Below are 20,233 nucleotides of genomic sequence, written 5' to 3'. Positions count from 1 at the left end.
AAACTTTGTGGAAATGTATATTTGTGTCATTCTGGGCGTGCCATGTTTAAGTTAGCCAGTTGTCTAGTTTTTCCCACAGTAGTTGAAGGTTTGCTAGCATGCTCATCACATGGACGTGGACATCATTCTGTGTCCAAGCAAGAGCACCTAGACATAGCCTGTGTTAATTCCATTTGTATAATAACATCTACTGAATGCCATTATTGTGAGTTCCCATCATCATCATACCTGTATTATCTGAGAAGTTCCTTCAGTACATTTCCATCAAAATTGACTCATTCTTGTCCTGGCAATTCCTCATCCACGCATCAGTAGCTAGGAAGAGCTATATCCAGTAACATGACAATATAAACATGTAGGTTACAAAGTGCTGCAACACACTGCAGTACAGCTCTGTCACATTCCTCTCTCATGTTTAGCAGTTGACTGATAGTTTGTTTCATGAAAAGTGATTTATTAATATAATTTTCACCAGCAGGGAGCGCCAAAAGGCTAGCTGTCCTGCTCAGATAGCATATGAACACGTCATAGCAGAATGTAAAGACACTAATAGCAAGGAATTTGTTTGAAAACGACAACATTTTCTCTCAGACCCATGGCAAAATGCGTGTAACTGCTGAAAGTTTGATTTAAAAAAAAAATCGCTCCACTACCATGAGAGGGGTCTCCAAAATGTTCTTGATCAGGGATTTTTAAACTGTGCGTACGTACAAAATAGACCACAAAATGTGCGTGTGCAAAAAGTGGAATTTATGTGAACTTGACTTGAGAATGTGCTTTCCTCCCCGCAAACTGCACAGTTTCCGGTTTCCAGCATTGCAAGGCAAGCGTATCCTAGTAGCCTTGTGACGACACTGTTATTCATAAGAAGAAAATAGTTAGCTAAATATAATAAGATGCAATCATTTGCCATTAGTGAAGAGCGAAGATTGCTGTATTTAATCTTTGCATAATTTTTAAAAATAGGCATCCATTTCCTATTATTTAATTTCCAAATAGCCTAAATTAGGATAGGCTATCATTCATCCCATCTCTCATTGTAATTTGACCTAGTTCACAGTAGTTAACAGATCAGCTATTTCAAGTATTTTGCTTTATGCGATTCAACGTTTAAGCACAGACGGTTCACCTTTTACGTTTGTAGGCTACTTCTGAATACTGTCAAATTTCTCGAATTGACAATATTTAATTCATAAACATTACATTATATATACACAACATGACCAAAATGACATGGAACACCTGCTAGTCAAACATTTCATTCCAAAATCATGGGCATCAATTTTGAGTTGTTCCCCCTTTTGCTGCTATAACAGCCTCCACTTTTCTGGGAAGGCTTTCCACTAGATGGAACATTATTGCAGGGACTTGCTTCCATTCAGCCAGTGATGTTGGGCGATTAGGCCTGGCTCGCACTCCAGCATTCCAATTCATCCCAAAGGTGTTTGACGGAGTTGAGGTCAGGGCTCTGTGCAGGCCAGTCAAGTTCTTCCACACCAACAAACCATTTCTGTATGGAACCTCACTTTGTGCACAGAGGCATTGTCATGTTGAAACAGGAAAAGGGCCTTCCCCAAAATGTTTCCAAAAAGTTGGAAGCACAGAATTGTCTAGAATGTCATTGTATGCTGTAGCGTTAAGATTTCCCTTCACTGGAACTAAGAGGCCTAGCCCAAACCATGAAAAAAAGCTCAAGACCATTATTTCTCCTCCACCAAACTTTACAGTTGGCATTGTGCATTGGGGCAGGTAGCGTTCTCCTGGCATCTGCCAAACCCAGATTAATCTGCCAGATGTGGAAGCATGATTCATCACTCCAGAGAATGTGTTTCCACTGCTCCAGAGTTCAATAGCTGCGCGCTTTACACCACTCCAGCCGATGGTATTGTGCATGGTGATCATAGGCTTGTGTGCTGCTGCTCAGCCAATGAAACCCGTTTTATGAAGCTACCCCAACGAACAGTTATTGTGTTGATGTTGCTTCCAGAGGAAGTTTGGAACTTGGTAGTGAGTGTTGCAACTGAGGACAGACGATTTTTACGGGCTACGCGCTTCAGCACATGGCAGTCCCTACCACATTACAGCTGAGACTTTATTGCTCCTAGCCATTTCCACTTCAAAATAACAGCAGTTACAGTTGACCGGGGCAATTTCTAGCAGGGCAGAAATGTTATGAACTGACGTGTTGGAAATATGGCATCCTATGACGGTGCCATGTTGAAAGTTACTGAGCTCTTCAGTAAGGCCATTCTACTGCCAATACTTGCCTCTGGAGATTGCATGGCCTTGTGCTCGATTTTATACACCTGTCAGCAACGCGTGTAGCTGAAATAGCCGAATCCACTAACTTGAAGTGGTGTCCACATACTTGTGTATCATAACCATTGCAGAATAAATTCCTCACCTTTTCTGGCCATGCTGAGTTCATATTTTCGAAATAGCCATACAACAAATTACAGATGTAGTATCGGTGATATGTTTATTTGAGTTACTATGCTGTTACTAAGCCGTCATATATTAAAGCAGTGTTATGTTACACCTAATTGGAAAGGCTCATGTGCACGATTGGGCCCAGCTGTAGAGCACGATAGGTTTTTACTAAATGACACTGAACTGTACTCCCGTTTCCTGACTGGTTATTTTTTCCACCACACAAATATTACAAGACAGTTGATATTTTTAATTGAAGTGTGTATGCTACCACTGTAAGTAGGGATATTGAAGTTTTAATTTCCGAGTAGACAATGTTTCATAATTCGCGTACAGTGCAACATTATTTTTAAACGATCTGTTTAGGTCCACAACAATTCAGAAACGTCAGATACAGGTATTGTCTCTGCAAACGAAAACATTCTGCCAACACCTCCAAAGACATTTGACCGACTTCGCCATTGTTATCTTGGCCTAATTCCAATACTTCTAACGTATACAGCAAGTAGGGGCGTTATTGTCACCATAAAAGGTGAATGATGAGTTGTCCAGGCAGTCATATTGCTCGTTCACGAGCGCAGCTTTACGACCGGTCTGATTCCTAACCACAAAACGTGTTTGGCGGACGCCAAGTTTATAAATCGCAATATTGTTGTACATGTGCAATGTTTTAGAAATGGCGCACAGAGATATTTAGTGGTAAATGTACGCGACGATTATGAATGAGCCCGCAGACCCCCAAATGTGGTTACGCCTCGATCACACCGACAGTACCCCTTGCGTTTTGGCATACCAGAAGTACATTTGTTTCGAGTGGAACGCTACGTTTGCCTTGCAGCATTGCGGAGCATTTGCTTTATCGAACGTGTGAGTCAAACTGGATAGACGGCTTGGCAGAAATGGTATCAAAGTTGAACGTTTAACTTTAGTTGCACACATATGCCGCGTCACATTTTGTGGAGCACTTTCGGTGTGATCGAGGCACTAGTCAGGTCCTGATCATACCCATCTTCAGTAGTCAATTGGCCACACACTACTACATACTCTTCGGTTTGGGTAGGTTACTTTCTAAATATAAATCTAGTCACCTGTCTGAATCAGTAATGTAACTTTTGCATACCCAAACTCTAACAATCTGATTACTTTGAGAGGACTTTCCCCTTAAAAAGCATTAGAAGACAAATTATACATTAAACACATATGGTGTGTCAGTTGTCAGACTCGTTCAGGTGGAATAAATTTAAACGTGCACCTTTTTTTTCAATTCTGGATTGAATGTCATGGAGAGAACAGAACGCAAACAAGAAGTAATCTAGTTTTTCCAAAAGTATCTAATCGGACTACAATATTTCAGCTGGTAACGTATCTGGTTTGTTTGTAATCAGATTACGTATCATTTACTCCCCGACCCTGCATACTCTGTTCATGTGTTCTATATCCGATCCATATATACAAGCTGGACTGAGAAAATTCACAGGCAGAGATCACAGAGGGGCTAATGATGGTGAAAGACAATGGCCCTGTATGATTTTCTCATGTTCAGACCTATCCAGTGGCGTCCCTCTTAAAATTGTTACCTGAGAATTGGCCATTCTGGTTCTACGCACAAGCAAGACAATACGCAAACAGTACAATATGCTAAGAACGCCAATACAAATTGAACAAATGTCAAATGCTTCCTTCATAGAACCACAAAAGACTAAGGAAAGCCTGCTCAAGGAAAATAAAGAAATACTGTATTACTAGTGTTTACTTGACAATATACAAACTCGACGGCAAAACAAACGATGGGGCAAATACAGTTGAGACAAAGGAGTTGTGACAACTCACAAGTAGAAATGTGTGGGTGGATTTTAGAACCACACTGAGTATGCAGCAGCAGGGTAGGCGAATTACTGAAAGTCTTATTACAAAAGTTACCACCTGCCATAACACAATTAAATACTTGTACACCCCAGTTCTCCTTCTGAAGTTTTGCATTGGTTACTTGATTTTTAGTTGTAACTGAAATTGTCAGTCAGATTAGTTAGTAATCCAAGATGTTAAAACTATCCGATACACTATGGAAAAATCAAACATTTCCCTGCAAAAGAAAGAATCCAAATATTTTATTCTCCAACTCGTTTTAATAGCAGGTAGTCACTGCTGAACAACATACATTTTTCCAGTGGGATAAAACAGCATTTGGTGAAATAATATCCAATAAATAAATGTAACAAAGCACCACAATAATCATCAAAAGGCATGAATGTGCACTGTGTATATATGGTAAGCTACATTCAATAAAACTTTCCTTTTCCAGCACATGCACCAAACAGAATTTTAGACCAATTTAAAACGAAGTATGTAAAAATAAATCATTACAAGCAAGAAACCGCCACAAAGGAGGACCCTTTTCCCTTTTAAGAACACGTTCGGACACTTCAGCCTCAATGGGCAGGGTCACACTGCCTTTTCAACATCTTGACAAGCACCTGTAATCAAAATCACACTCAAGCCACAGTTACAACAGAAGAGGAAAAACAATCACACAAACAGACATTCAGTTGAAACTATGGGGAGCACATATTCTATCACACAATCAGAACCCAAAAGCTATTGTATGTTGGTGCTGCTTTTATAACCCAAATGTGAAAAGTACAGGTGCATAAAGTGTTTCAATACTTGCCTGGTCCCAGACCTGTCTGGGCTTTAGGCTTCTCTGACTATAGCCTGGTCCCAGATCTCTATGAGCTTCAGGCAACTCCTCAGGAGTATTGTTGCCCTTTCAAACATGTATAAGACATGTAACATGTATGGCATGACAACAATAGTCAGAGAAGTCTAAAGCCCAGACAGGTCTGGGACCAGGCTATAGTCAGAGAAGTCTAAAGCCCAGACAGGTCTGGGACCAGGCTATAGTCAGAAGTCTAAAGCCCAGACAGGTCTGGGACCAGGCTATAGTCAGAGAAGTCTAAAGCCCAGACAGGTCTGGGACCAGGCTATAGTCAGAGAAGTCTAAAGCCCAGACAGGTCTGGGACCAGGCTATAGTCAGAGAAGTCTAAAGCCCAGACAGGTCTGGGACCAGGCTATAGTCAGAGAAGTCTAAAGCACAGACAGGTCTGGGACCAGCTATAGAAATGCTGAGTCATCCTCTACAGTAGGTTTCAGTGTATCCAGTGGTAGCAGCCCCACAGCTCTCCCTGGAGCACATATGCAAAAACAGCCCAACTCAAAATATCCAATTAACAGATATACAATCTCTTGCAAGTTTAGACATAAAATTATAAAACCAACATCTAAAAAGAGTTTGAGAGTTGGACTTAGAAGGATAAAAAAAATAGTGTGAGTAGAGATTTTGTTTTTTTGGGGGGGGGTGGGGTGGGGGGGTCATATCGCCCCTCAGTGCGATAGCAGATCATGGGTGGGGGGACAGTTTTCACATTCCGGCAGGCAGGGCTTGAAGGGGAGAGGGAGCTCTTTACTTTTTCCAAACGGTGTAGAAAACCCACCTGAGTCAGTCCGTTAAGGAGAATTGCATGCAAACAAGGAACCACACGTCTCTGTATGAATGTTCGACTATGTCTGACTGTAAATGACAGGAGTGTCTGATAATGACAATATATATATATATATATTTTTTTAGAAGGATACAGTTCCATATAAGAGGGCACACAAACCACCTCCTTGGAAAAGTCCACAGGACATGAGAGCCTTCCCAGCTGTTCCTCATAGAGAGCCAGTGCCTCAGTCAGATTTGCACAGTTTCCCTGAGGACACACAACTCAGGGTTAAAACATGGACCACATGTGACAAAATATATGTATCATTAAAAACATCACAATAGGATAAACTTCTCTCATCAACAACAAAGACTAAAGAGGCTCCTGAGTGGCGCAGCGGTCTACGGCACTGCAATGCTAGAGGCGTCATTACAGACCCTGGTTCGATTCCAGGCTGTATCACAACCGGCCGTGATTGGGAGTCCCATGGGGCGGCGCACAATTGGCCCAGTGTCGTCCGGTTTAAGGTTTGGTCGGGGTAGGCAGTCATTGTAAATAAGAATTTGTCCTTAACTGACTTGACTAGTTAGTAGAGTGACTGTGTGAAGCATTCAGCTAATATGAGAAAGGCAGTTTTACCTGTGTGAAGTACTTCCCAGTAGGACGCAGTACTTTGATTGAAAGATCCAAGATAAGCTGTAGGAACTCCCATGTAGAGTCTGAGACAGAGTAAACCATCTGTCAATCAATTATGTGAGTGTGCCAAATAAGCCTATTTCCTCCTATCCAAGAAACAGTTTAACATTACACTGTCCACATCCTAAATCAGATCAATACTTTGCGATGAGGTACAATGCAGTTCCTCTTTACATGAGCCATACCGGTTTTCATCAATATACAGTTAGAAATTCATGTCCAAGAGAACAGCACGAGAGCATCTGTCACTCACCCTCCTCTGGCGCTGTGGAGATAGGAACTGCTGTGAGGTCATTGATGACGTAATCAAACGTCTTCCCTTCCTCCACATACTTTTTCAGAACCGGAACACAGTCCTCCACCAACACCTGGAAATACAGTCATGGTAACCCCTTGTAGTAACATAAAAGACCATACAGACCGGTTCAACCCTTTCAAGAGTAGTGGGCAAATGACAAATGTTCCATCTCTACTAAGGAAAAGTGCAATGGACAGCACTGTCATCCTCACCTGGTAACAGTCTCCCTTTAGGTTGTCCAGAACACTTCCACAAGCCTTCCTCATGTGCGTCCTGCACCCATCAATCACCATTTGGTCGATGTAGACACTTTGTCAAGGCATTACAAACCAGACATAGACCAGATAGTTCTACCGGGTTACGTCTAAAAAAAAAATGCTCAAAGGTTTAAATAGTTTTCGGTGCAAATCCCTGAAGCAATATGTTAACTGGGCACAGAGGGAAGTGACAGATGGCGGCCTGAAAGGATATCTCCACCATGGTGATCATCTTTGGCTTGAGTTTGACGGCCTCAGCGAGGATTCCTCCATCACCGCCTCCTAAGATCAGCACCTCCTTTCCTGTATAGTTCTCTTTCCCTCTGCCCATGATGGCCTGCGTGTAGGGCAGGTCACTCTCTGCCAGATCTGCCATATAATTACATTACAATATCATTAGATATGCCATTACTGGAACCCAGTCAAAATGGTCATCTTATTAGATTCAGATTTCAAATTTAAAAAAATTACAATAGTAACCTCAATTACAGTAAATAACAATTATAAAAGTAAATATAAATGAATGATATACGTGAGCAGTAAGTGATGGAATAATTCTCAAATTATATCTTAAAAGGGACAGTTCACACAAATATCACACTCGTTTCCTTACCTTGTATGCAGTCTATGGTCAAGGTAAGACATGTTTTAGATTTCCCTGGCAGTTTTCAAATGCTAATGTTTTAGTATTTGTTGGACAAATCCCATTTAAGTCATGCATTTCTCACACATGTCCAATTAATCAGAAAGTATGTCAAATGTATTGTGAAGCTCAACAAAAATCATGTATAGATGATTAGAACATGATGTGTGGAAAAACACTAATATCGGTACCGTGACTTAAATGGGATGAGCCACAAACGCTAAAACGAGAGCATTTGGAAACAGTGCCCGGGAAATTAAACCAAAGCATGGATTGGTGTCATACCTCATCCATAGACTGCTTACAGAGTAAGGAAACCAATATGTCATTTTAGTGAACTATCCCGTTAAATCACAGCCCGTAGGAATCAAAGTACAGAGTTGAGTGGTTGGAAATCCCACTCATCGCTTACGGTGTTTGCGCACCGGAGTTCCACATCCTTTCCAACCGCTACGCTAAAAACCGCTCCAAACTCAAATGTAAAAAAAAACAAAAAAAACATCTATTTGTGTGTCTACCTGGACCTATAATATGATTTTGAAGTATTGAAACCAAACTTGATGATTTCAATGAAATCATATGGACAGGGATCCTAATAAGGATCAATATATTATAAGCCTACAAATACATACATTGTGAAGCATTTGCGAATTCGACACACTAGGCTGGCAGGGACATTATAGGGCTCAGCATTTAAACATTAGTCTATAAATTGCACATATGGGCTGTGACTGACTTAGAATTAAATAAAAATTAAACAAAAAATGCCTTATTAGGCTCAATCTACAGTGTCTTTGAATTTTGAAACACAAGTTTGGTCAGAGTCTGTCTTCAGGCTCATGCGATGGTGCCTGGAGAGCAGGACAGCAGTGGAGAATATCCTCTCCATACTTGCAGAACCACTGGGGATGCTAAACACCCTTCGAAGCACTCCAGCCAGGCTGGACAGGGATGCGGAGTTATATTTTTATTTAGGTAGGCCTTAAAGGTTTTTAGGCAAAATAAACAGAAAGCTCCTTGAAAGAGGTAATATGCTAGGCCTATTGGGCAAACATCAACGATAGCCTTATCATATATCATAACAAAACTTAAAGAGATCAGAATAATTTTTTTATTTTTATTTTTTAAAAATGTGTTTTACACACTTTGCTACAATGACACTTAGCTAGCTACCTACCTCCTTCCTTCCTCATGTGCACGTAGTAAGTACACCCTCATGCTTTCGGGATATGGCTTTTCAGATTCCACAATGGTTCTTTAGTTGTGGACACTACATCACCGCACTCCCTCTCTTGCTCTTGGTCCTCCTCATCTTTGTAAGTCACCTTGATTTTGCGCCTGTGTGTTTAATCTGTTTCTGTATGAAAATATTTAGCAAACTCCATGACAGTAGCTAAAGCAAGGGTCTATAGCAGCACACAAGTGGCCTACAAATGCTTGCTGGGCCAGGCATGTCCTCCGCGAAAATGGAGCGGGTGAGAAGGCTGACGCTCCAGCCTTTGGGAAACTCGCTCCGTGCTCCAATCATATTGGACACGTTCACATACTCTGGTAGGAAGGTTATATTTTACTTACTAACATCCCCATTGAGGATCAGGATATTGCCAAACTGCTGTGAGTGCAATATCTTTATGTTCTGGTATGCAGAGTCCTCATCGTATACAACCCGATCAATGTCATACTCCACCAGTCTGCCGTCGGCTGTGGGCCAGTATCGATCAACAGCTGCACCTCGTGTCAGAGCTGGGAGCCTGGGGAAGGAGGGGGGGGAAATAGTCGAAATCATGTTCATGGTGACAGGGTAATCACGTCACACTACAGCTTGTGTAGTTCTCCAGTCATCACACAACAAGGCCACTAGTCAGATCAGGGCTTACCTCTTGACCCCCCTAATGTTTCCATGTAGGATACTTTTTAGCTTCTTTTCCAGTGCATTCAAAAGCTGAGTGAAAAAAAGAAAATTCGTATTTATTATGTTGCATATCCCAATGTTACATTAAGCTAAAATATCCTAAATGTCAAAATAGTCCAAAGGCCTATGGTCAAGTGTTGCTGTAACGAACTCATGGAAAGGTGTCTTACTAAGGGCATTCTGAAGGTCTGTTAAATAGAATATATATTTTGTTTTTATATTTCCATTATTGTGATTGGCTATTAGCAGGTCCAGTGCAAAGACAATTGTTTTTCCTCTCGTCACCTACATTATCTACTTGTGCAATGTTATCTCCTTCACAACACTGCAGATCAACGGTAACCAGACCTTGGGAGTGCACACGCAGAATAACCAACCTGAAAAGAGAGACAGACAGAGAGAAAGAGGCGCAGAGTTAAAGTGAGGGGGAGAATAGCATTGATTCTAGGCTATAACTTCTCACTCACTTCTCCTTAAACCTAGAGCTCATGATTAGCAGATATCCTATAGGCTACGGCTGTGGCATGATCCAGGTTGTGACCTATTATTGACCTAACCTTTCTGAAAGCACAGTGGAGAGCCAGGGGCAGCTGAAGGTTGAGCATTTTTTATCCAAAATGGTGTGTTGTGTTGCTGCGGGCAGCCATATTCATGCAGGCTTAGGCCCACAATGCCTCACCAGCTGTGTTTACCACTCACCACACAAAACAGGAAGCAGCAAAGCCCTTTGATCCGATACACAAAGCCACTAAAGGGCCATGCGTTCAACTGAACGAAAGCCATTGTTGTACCAATGATACACTTAACTGGCCAATCAATGGTCTTCCTAAAGGATGTCTGACCACTGTAACACACCTGGTGTTTTCATTGGACAGTCTGGGTATTGGTAAAAAATAACTGGGATTTTACAAATTCCTCACATGAAATATTTCTCAATTACAACATTTTCGTGCAGCCTGTATAGCCTTCCCTTTCATCCCGACTAACCGTGACAGATAACTGCTGTTAGAGTATTTGCTGAGGTAATATTACACTGTTGAGCTACGTACATTGTTTGGAATTTCAATTTTGTGATGATCTAAGAGGTTATCTACCAATACAGTTCAGATAAGTCATTTCCATGTAAAAAAGGACCCATGAGCACCAACAAGTGAAGTTTATAGGAGCAGATCACATTTGGCGTCAATTGAAAAGAGTCAATGTTTTGGGGATATGAAAGCATTGATACGTTTTTCAACCATTTTCCATCCTAAAAATAAGGAATAAGCAAGCAAAGGCTTTGATTTCTGGTCACACAAATGGAAAATGGTTTTAAAAAAACATTACTAGAAAAAGTCCTAAGGTATTAGAAATACATTAAAACCCAACCATGTTGAAGTCCCCTGCCAACAAATATCAACATTTATATTTAGTTTTACAAGAAATGATATGCTTTCTGTAAAAGCTTATGAAATTGCCATTCCGTTACCAACATCTTTATATTTTCGAATTTCTCTACCTCGTGAGGAAGTTCACAGAAGTTAAAAATAAATAAAGACAGTCGCACTCTATATATAAACTACCAGTAATTTATTTCAGCATCACTAGGCCTTCTTTAAGGTCTGAAAAAGGCATGATGCGGAAACGTTGGTAGTTAACCAAATAAATGACTGGGAGTTTAATATATATACACACACACACACACACACACACACGAGAGAGAATGTGGAACTATTTTTTTTATAGCTTACAGTTTATTCGCTGTTAGCACCTCTACACAAAATATTTTCTATTGGTGTGCATGCTTTTAATTATAGGTTCAGAAGTAACAAGTAAAAGTAGACCTACCAATTATGTAGTGTTTTTACTGCTAACAATTTTGTTTACGAATAAGTGATTGAAATGTGCCACTGTTACTAAATCAGGCACAACACGTCATTTCAATATGGAAATTTGGGTAATATTTGGTTGAGAAATGTATCAACGAGACTTCAACCTTCATTCACCCATTTAAAAAGACAGACAGAAGTTTGTTGAATGCTCAATGTGTTATCACTATGGTTTCAACCATCTAAAAACACAATCAAATTCCAATGGAAAAACAATGTCTGATTTTTTGTTAAGTTATAAAATGCATTATCACTGTGCTTTCAACCATTTAAAAGCACAGCAAAGTTAAAATGGGATTATTATATATTAAAATGGGACTACAACATGTCAGATATTTTGTATTACAGTTGCAGTCAGAACTTTACATACACTTAGTTTGGAGTCATTAAAACTCATTTTTCAACCACGCCACAAATTTATCGTTGACAAACTATAGTTTTGGCAACTCGGTTAGGACATCTACTTTGTGCATGACAAGTAATTTTCCAAACTATTGTTTACAGACAGATTATTTCACTGTATCACAATTCCAGTGGGTCAGAAATTTACATACACTAAGTTAACTGTGCCTTTCAACAGCTTGGAAAATTCCAGAAAATGATGTCATGGCTTTAGAAGCTTCTGATAGGCAAATTGGCATCATTTGAGTCAATTGGAGGTTTACCTGTGGATGTATTTCAATGCCTACCTTCAAACTCAGTGCCTCTTTGCATGACAACATTGGGAAAATCAAAAGAAATCAGCCAAGACCTAAAAAATTTAAATAAAAAAAACATTGTAGACCTCCACAAGTATGGTTCATCTTTGGGAGCAATTTCCATACACCTGAAGATACCACGTTCATCTGTACAAACAATAGTACGCAAGTATAAACACCATGGGACCACGCAGCCGTCTTAACGCTCAAGAAGGACATGCGTTCCGTTTCCTAGAGATTAACGTACCTTGGTGCGAAAAGTGCAAATAAATCCCAGAACAGCAAAGGACTTTGTGAAGATGCTGGATGAAACGAAACGGGTACATAAGCATCTATAGCCACAGTAAAACGAGTCATATATCAACATAACCTGAATGGCCGCTCAGCAAGGAAGAAGCCACAGCTCCAGAATCGCCATAAAAAAGCCAGACTACAGTTTGCAACTGCACATGGGCACAAAGATCGTACTTTTTGGAGAAATGTCCTCTGGTCTGATGAAGAAAAAAATAAAAATAGAACTGTTTGGCCATAATGACCATCTTTATGTTTGGAGGAAAAAGGGGGAGGCTTGCAAGCCAAAGTACACCATCCCAACCGTGAAGCTCGGGGGTGGCAGCATCATGTTGTGGGGGTTCTTTGCTACAGGAGGGCATGGTGCACTTCTCAAAACAGATGGCAGCATGAGGAAGGATAATTATGTGGATATATTGAAGAAACATCTCAAGACATCAGTCAGAAAGTTGAAGCTTGGTCGCATACTTCCACAGTTGTGGCAAAATGGCTAAAGGACAACAAAGTCAAGGTATTGGAGTGGCCATCACAAAGCCCTGACCTCAATCCTATAGAACATTTGTGGGCAGAACTGAAAAGGCGTGTGCGAGCAAGGAGGCCTACAAACCTGACTCGGTTACACCAGCTCTGCCAGGAGGAATGGGAAGCTTGTGGAAGACTACCTGAAACATTTGACCCAAGTTCAACAATTTAAAGGCAATGCTACCAAATACTAATTGAGTGTATGTAAACGCCTGACCCACTGGGAATGTGATGAATGAAATAAAAGCCGAAATAAATCACTCTACTATTATTCTGACATTTCACATTCGTAAAATAAAGTGGTGATCCTAACTGACCTAAGACAGGGAATTTTTACTAGGATTAAATGTCAGGAATTGTGGAAAAACTGAGTTTAAATGTATTTGGCTAAGGTGTAAACTTCTGACTTCAACTGTATACGTCAACTTAATGAGTTATCACTGTGCTTCAGCTAACAGCACAACCAAGATTCCTTGCAGAATATGATTGCATAGGAAGACATGTATAGTTACAGTAAGCTAACCTCAAAATGTGGCCATGGATGCATTACTCATTTTTAAAGGTTGAATAAATACTGTTACATTCAGGGGTGAAAGTAAATTTAATGTCTTACCGGTATGGGACCAACTATATATAGTCATAGATTTACATAAGGAACACATTCATTTATGGCGTTTGTGTCCGATTGTCAAACAATCACTCCAAAACCGATCCTGTTGGCTAGCCATGCACGTTTGTCCACTCACAAAATAATTCCAGCATCTCAAAAGTGCACCCACAATTTAATGAATGGAAAGAGAATTGTTACAAAAAAATCTAATAGTGTAATGACATTCGGCGATTGTCATTAGGCTCACTATGCTTGTAGTATGAATTGATGCATCCACTGCTGTAAACTACACATGCACGTCTCGATCTCGGCCACTTATCTCCGCCTTACTGTATAACAAAAGTATTATTGAATTCTGTTTGGTTGACAAACAACCAAAAATCAACATTTAAAGCATATGTAATGCTTGGATAGTTTCATCTGAGCTACTGGCTTAATCCTAATCAGTATTAAAGTTAAAGGATAGGACTAAATCAAACTTTATTTAAAGCTACAATATGTAACTTTTGGGTGGACTCAACCAAATTCACATAGAAATGATAGTTATAGATCTGTCACTCATTGAAAGCAAGCCTAAGAAGCAGCAGATCAATTTCTATGCCTCCCATTCTTCAGTTTTGTACACCAGCTTCAAACAGCTGAAAATACAACATTTTTGGTTATGTAAAATATGTTTCAGAGCAGTTTAGATGGTACAAGTTTCAAGTTCCTTCTGCATACACATCACTGACAAACTGAAATGGCAACACATCACCGGGGGCAAACTACCTTCCCTCCAGGACACCTACAGCACCCAATGTCTCAGGAAGGCCAAAAATATCATTAAGGACAACAACCACCCGAGCCACTGCCCGTTCACCCCGCTATCATCCAGAAGGCGAGGTCAGTACAGGTGCATCAGACAGCTTCCATCTCAAGGCCATCAGACTGTTAAATAGTCATGACTAGCACAGCGGCTGCTGCCTATATACATAGACTTGAAATCACTGGCCACTTTAATAAACGAAGAACACTAGTCACTTTATTATTTTACATATCTTGCATTACTCATCTCATATGTACAGTGCCTTGCGAAAGTATTCGGCCCCCTTGAACTTTGCAACCTTTTGCCACATTTCAGGCTTCAAACATAAAGATATAAAACTGTATTTTTTTGTGAAGAATCAACAACAAGTGGGACACAATCATGAAGTGGAACGACATTTATTGGATATTTCAAACTTTTTTAACAAATCAAAAACTGAAAAATTGGGCGTGCAAAATTATTCAGCCCCTTTACTTTCAGTGCAGCAAACTCTCTCCAGAAGTTCAGTGAGGATCTCTGAATGATCCAATGTTGACCTAAATGACTAATGATGATAAATACAATCCACCTGTGTGTAATCAAGTCTCCGTATAAATGCACCTGCACTGTGATAGTCTCAGAGGTCCGTTAAAAGCGCAGAGAGCATCATGAAGAACAAGGAACACACCAGGCAGGTCCGAGATACTGTTGTGAAGAAGTTTAAAGCCGGATTTGGATACAAAAAGATTTCCCAAGCTTTAAACATCCCAAGGAGCACTGTGCAAGCGATAATATTGAAATGGAAGGAGTATCAGACCACTGCAAATCTACCAAGACCTGGCCGTCCCTCTAAACTTTCAGCTCATACAAGGAGAAGACTGATCAGAGATGCAGCCAAGAGGCCCATGATCACTCTGGATGAACTGCAGAGATCTACAGCTGAGGTGGGAGACTCTGTCCATAGGACAACAATCAGTCGTATATTGCACAAATCTGGCATTTATGGAAGAGTGGCAAGAAGAAAGCCATTTCTTAAAGATATCCATAAAAAGTGTCGTTTAAAGTTTGCCACAAGCCACCTGGGAGACACACCAAACATGTGGAAGAAGGTGCTCTGGTCAGATGAAACCAAAATTGAACATTTTGGCAACAATGCAAAACGTTATGTTTGGCGTAAAAGCAACACAGCTGAACACACCATCCCCACTGTCAAACATGGTGGTGGCAGCATCATGGTTTGGGCCTGCTTTTCTTCAGCAGGGACAGGGAAGATGGTTAAAATTCATGGGAAGATGGATACAGGACCATTCTGGAAGAACCTGATGGAGTCTGCAAAAGACCTGAGACTGGGACGAAGATTTGTCTTCCAACAAGACAATGATCCAAAGCATAAAGCAAAATCTACAATGGAATGGTTCAAAAATAAACATATCCAGGTGTTAGAATGGCCAAGTCAAAGTCCAGACCTGAATCCAATCGAGAATCTGTGGAAAGAACTGAAAACTGCTGTTCACAAATGCTCTCCATCCAACCTCACTGAGCTCGAGCTGTTTTGCAAGGAGGAATGGGAAAAAATGTCAGTCTCTCGATGTGCAAAACTGATAGAGACATACCCCAAGCGACTTACAGCTGTAATCGCAGCAAAAGGTGGCGCTACAAAGTATTAACTTAAGGGGGCTGAATAATTTTGCACGCCCAATTTTTCAGTTTTTGATTTGTTAAAAAAGTTTGAAATATGCAATAAATGTCGTTCCACTTCATGATTGTGTCCCACTTGTTGTTGATTCTTCACAAAAAAATACAGTTTTATATCTTTATGTTTGAAGCCTGAAATGTGGCAAAAGGTCACAAAGTTCAAGGGGGCCGAATACTTTCGCAAGGCACTGTATATACTGTATCTTAGTCTATGCCGCTCTGACATTGCTCGTCCATATATTTATATATTCTTAATAACATTCCTTTACTTAGATGTGTGTATTGGGGTATGTTGTGAAATTGTTAGATATTACTGCACTGTCGGAGCTAGAAACACAAGCATTTCGCTACACCCCACAATAAACACCTGCTAAACACTTGTATGTGACAAATAACATTTGATTTACAATGATTCCCTACACAATGACTGCTTGTTTTGTCACACAAACTGAAATAAAGCGAACTATTCACATGTTTTAAGTCTTGAGACATGGATTGTGCATGTTTTCCATTCTGAGTGTGAATGGGCAAAACAGAAGTGCGTTTGAATGGGTGTGTTAGCAAGAGCCTGGCGCACAGGTTTGTGTAAAAGAACTGCAACGCTGCTGGGTTTTTCATGCGCAAAAGTCTCCCGCGTGTATCAACAATGGTCCACCACCCAAAGGACATCCAGCCAACTTCACACAATTGTGGGAAGCATTGGAGTCAACATGAGCCAGCATCCCTGTGGAACACTTTCAACACCTTGTAGAGTCCATGCCCTGAGAAATTGAGGTTGTTCTGAGGGCCCACTCTGGTCTTGGCATGTGTACTCCAGTCAAAAGCTCACAGATAAAGTGCGTGTAGGCTCCCTACATGAGATTACAAAATGGACAATTGAGCAAAATGTTATCTTGTCACACGGCAGTCAAGCATCGATCATCACGTCACCAGAATAATACCCTCAATATTTATTGGAAAGGAGCATCAAGCTCATCATCATGCACGTTCACCACCCTGCCAAGTTGATTATAACTTATTTAATCTGTAGCCTAATAAACTGCATGCTTTCCCGAGTCGTAGTGGTTGGACCACACAACATGTTATTGCGTGACTCCAAATTTACTTCAATATGATGGTTGTTATTTCAATGTTTGCGCATATTAAAAAAAGGCGCCTCACCTCCATTTCTTACATAATTAATTTCAGGCACAAAAAGAACCTACCGTGTCTAGCGTATTTTGTTTTGTCGACATTTGTAAAGTTTACCGACAAATGTCAGGTTTCCATCAGGCCTGTCGTGACATTCTTTTATCCAACATGTACTTTACTTGCACAAAAAAGGTTGGATGGAAACGTGATTATAGAAATATAATTATTTATATCAGGAAGCAGTGGAAAGCAACATCGTTCTAGTTTGGAACAATCTGTTGACTGCATTTGACCTAACAGAACAGCATGCAAACTTATGGTGAATCTAAGCAGCCGCAAGAGGAGACAGGGTACAGATTTGGTCCGGACTGGACCAACCAAATGTGGCTCATTAGAATAATAGCAAGTGTGTAGAATAATATCCAAACATGCAAAGGAGCATAATAAAATGTTCTACCTTTGTAACAATTCATGACATTTATAAATTAGGCCTTTTTGTATAGTACAGATCAAGGACTCATGATGTCATTCTGTTGCTGGGTGTTGACCTTCTTCTATTCACTTACTGTAGTTCAATAACCAAAACAGATTTTTTTCAAATTCAAGGTGTCACGTCATTCTTTCTGCCGACATCTTTGAATCTTAATCTGGAGTAGATATTTAACCAAGTTTTTGAAAAACTTAAGTCACAAACTGAGGGAGATTTAACTGTCATTCTGTTACCAAACTTTGCATCTTCACCTCAAGAAAATGTGTTTCAGCAACATTTTCAGTGGCAATTGTTAAAAGTAGACTTTTGCATATACATAGGTTTATGGTTTGTTAAACTTTGCAATCAATGTTTTTGTTTGGCAAACATTTTAAAGTCAAACAGTGAGTCTGTGTCACATGGAAATGTCCATACATGAACTAGTGGCACCCTGCCCTACGGAGTGCCTAAAAAAAATTAATTCAATCCCATTTTATCTTTGAAGATTGTAACCATGATCACATAATCTTCAATTCAATAACCCCTGTTGAAGCATAGTATGGTAGCTTGTTATCTATCAATAGTTTGAATACATCCCCATTGACTGTCTCCTGTGCTTTTTTATGTCTTATTAATAATAATAATAATCATAATAATTATTATTATTATAGCACTGACTTAAAAAAAATAAAAAATTCTACCAAATATATTGATTGTGACATAAATAATGACAGTGTTGATTGAACTGGTGCCTACCTGCCATTCTTGCCAATGAAGGTAGCAAGGTATCCATGTCCCTCAGTGTCATGGACAGTCTCTGTCATTTCCTGCTCTTGAAATATAGACTGCAGCCCACGCACAGTCGAAGGACAGTCAGCTAAACAGAATAGGAGAGGGGTATATATGGTGAGAACACAGTTATGACCACAACAACACACTCATGAAATTCCTCCTCCAGACAGAATCACTGATAATGGCCCATTCTCCCAGAGGGCAGTCCCAGACTCATTTCTGCCTAGCCTGATTGATGACTGAATTGGACGGGAGAAGTAAGCTATAGCTCAGACATCTCGGTGTTTCACAGCTCCTAATGTGAGTAGGCCTGCTAGGTAAGGGATTAGCCCTGGGAGCCTCTTCCAACCTCAACTAAACAGAATGTATCAGGTGTGTTCGAGAGTGCCAATGACTGCAGTCCCTGTCCAGGTTTAAGTAGGTGTTATCTTCCTAGGTAAATAAGAATGGGTTTCTTACTGCACACCGGAACTGTATCTTGTAACAACCACCTATAATAGTTGGCGAAAATTACGAATAATTGAAAGTGCTATGCAGCACAATGCAAAGAAAATGATGGCAGTAGCCTAATTTAACTAGAAAATTGATCGTGCAAGCCTTTTTACAGTGAGTGGCTATGGATATCATACCGATTATTGGCCACTGGGACCTTGTACTTTATTGATGGCTAGCCTCATCAATAAGCATGGTCACCATTGTTTAGCTAGTCGCAGTTTGACTGTCCAGTCACGCAGACAGGCGCAGCAGCAGACACATGGCTTTGCTAATCTAGTTAGCTTGCTAGCAACTGCACGAAAGGTCATATTACCCGTTTGCCTGTCAATCTGCTGGCAACCAGTGACTTGGAATTATGCCACCTAGCTAGCTATCAAGATAGCGGATGCCATTTAGCTAGAAATATTCTTACTCAGTTTTAATGAGTTATGTCCTCGGAGAACCCCCCACCCCCACTAATCGTGCATAGCTAGCTAGCTATATAATGCAAGTATATTGGACAGACTGCGCGTATTGTCAACGATTAGCTAGCTAACGTACAGTAAGTAGTTAGCTAGCTAGATGCGGAAAGACAACGGCCCATGTCCTGTAGTGCAACCTGGTCTCAGAGCATATTTCGTGCTGAAACCGTTCGTAGTCTAACGAATGCCCGTGTGTGCAATTTACCTGGCGCTGAGAGGTTGAAGTCGAGGGTGTAATGTCGCAGTGCCATGACTGGGTACAGCCGTCAGCCATGCCTGGAGTAGGCAGCCGGTGTGAAAACGGAGTTTGCCTGTGGAGACTGAAGGAAGGGCCTTGAACGTACTGCCAGTACCGCTGCTGCTGTTTGAGTGAGAGGGTTTTCTACAACGCAGGGGGATGGTCCGATGACTTTGTGGCTAGTCTACCTCGTGCTTTGTTCAGACTGGGTCTACAGTAGGCTTCCTGTGAGTTGGGCAGAGAAAGACCTGTTCCCAAAGTAACTTTTTTTTAAAACTATTTATTGAGATTAAAGGCCCAGTGCAGTCAAAAACGTTTTCTATATATATATATATTTTCACACTGAGGTTGGAATAATACTATGAAAATGATGATAATTAAGAACACCTGAAATGTCAGCCTGTTTTGGTGGGATGGAGTTTTGGCCTGCCTGGTGACCTCATCAGGTGGTAAATAGACC

At 40.6% G+C, this 20,233-nt stretch overlaps 1 protein-coding gene across 2 annotated transcripts; it reads right to left on the bottom strand.

Annotated features, from left to right (window-relative positions):
• Positions 1-4,536: 4,536 nt before the first annotated feature.
• LOC110534059 (spermine synthase) lies at positions 4,537-19,856 on the bottom strand. 2 transcript variants are annotated; one of them, XM_021618707.3, is made up of 11 exons: positions 19,741-19,856; positions 18,544-18,664; positions 10,009-10,096; positions 9,685-9,749; positions 9,383-9,558; positions 7,379-7,533; positions 7,120-7,209; positions 6,863-6,977; positions 6,553-6,632; positions 6,065-6,180; positions 4,537-5,922 (listed from the first exon to the last, which is right to left on the bottom strand). In XM_021618707.3, the coding sequence occupies exons 1-11, from the start codon at positions 19,784-19,786 to the stop codon at positions 5,892-5,894; spliced, it is 1,083 nt and encodes a 360-aa protein (XP_021474382.1). In that variant the 5' UTR covers positions 19,787-19,856; the 3' UTR covers positions 4,537-5,891. The 2 variants fall into 2 exon arrangements, with proteins under 2 accessions (XP_021474382.1, XP_090042965.1); XM_090186839.1 differs by having other exon boundaries at positions 5,767-5,922; positions 8,981-9,558.
• Between the last annotated feature and the right edge of the window lie 377 nt (positions 19,857-20,233).

This window comes from Oncorhynchus mykiss, chromosome 10, assembly GCF_057628025.1.
Source record: "Oncorhynchus mykiss isolate SJ-2025 chromosome 10, ASM5762802v1, whole genome shotgun sequence".
Lineage (NCBI taxonomy): Eukaryota > Metazoa > Chordata > Actinopteri > Salmoniformes > Salmonidae > Oncorhynchus > Oncorhynchus mykiss.
Note: the sequence above shows the minus strand (reverse complement) of the source record. Positions and strands in the feature narration are given on the sequence as shown.

Excerpts from the sequence above, each read along its gene's own strand:
- LOC110534059 (XM_021618707.3), bottom strand. The coding sequence starts at position 19,786 with ATGGCACTGCGACATTACACCCTCGACTTCAACCTCTCAGCGCCAG. Across the intron at positions 6,181-6,552 it reads CTGGGAAGTACTTCACACAG|GGAAACTGTGCAAATCTGAC; the intron begins GTAAAACTGCCT and ends GTGTGTCCTCAG. Across the intron at positions 5,923-6,064 it reads GTGCCCTCTTATATGGAACT|GTGGGTTTTCTACACCGTTT; the intron begins GTATCCTTCTAA and ends GGACTGACTCAG.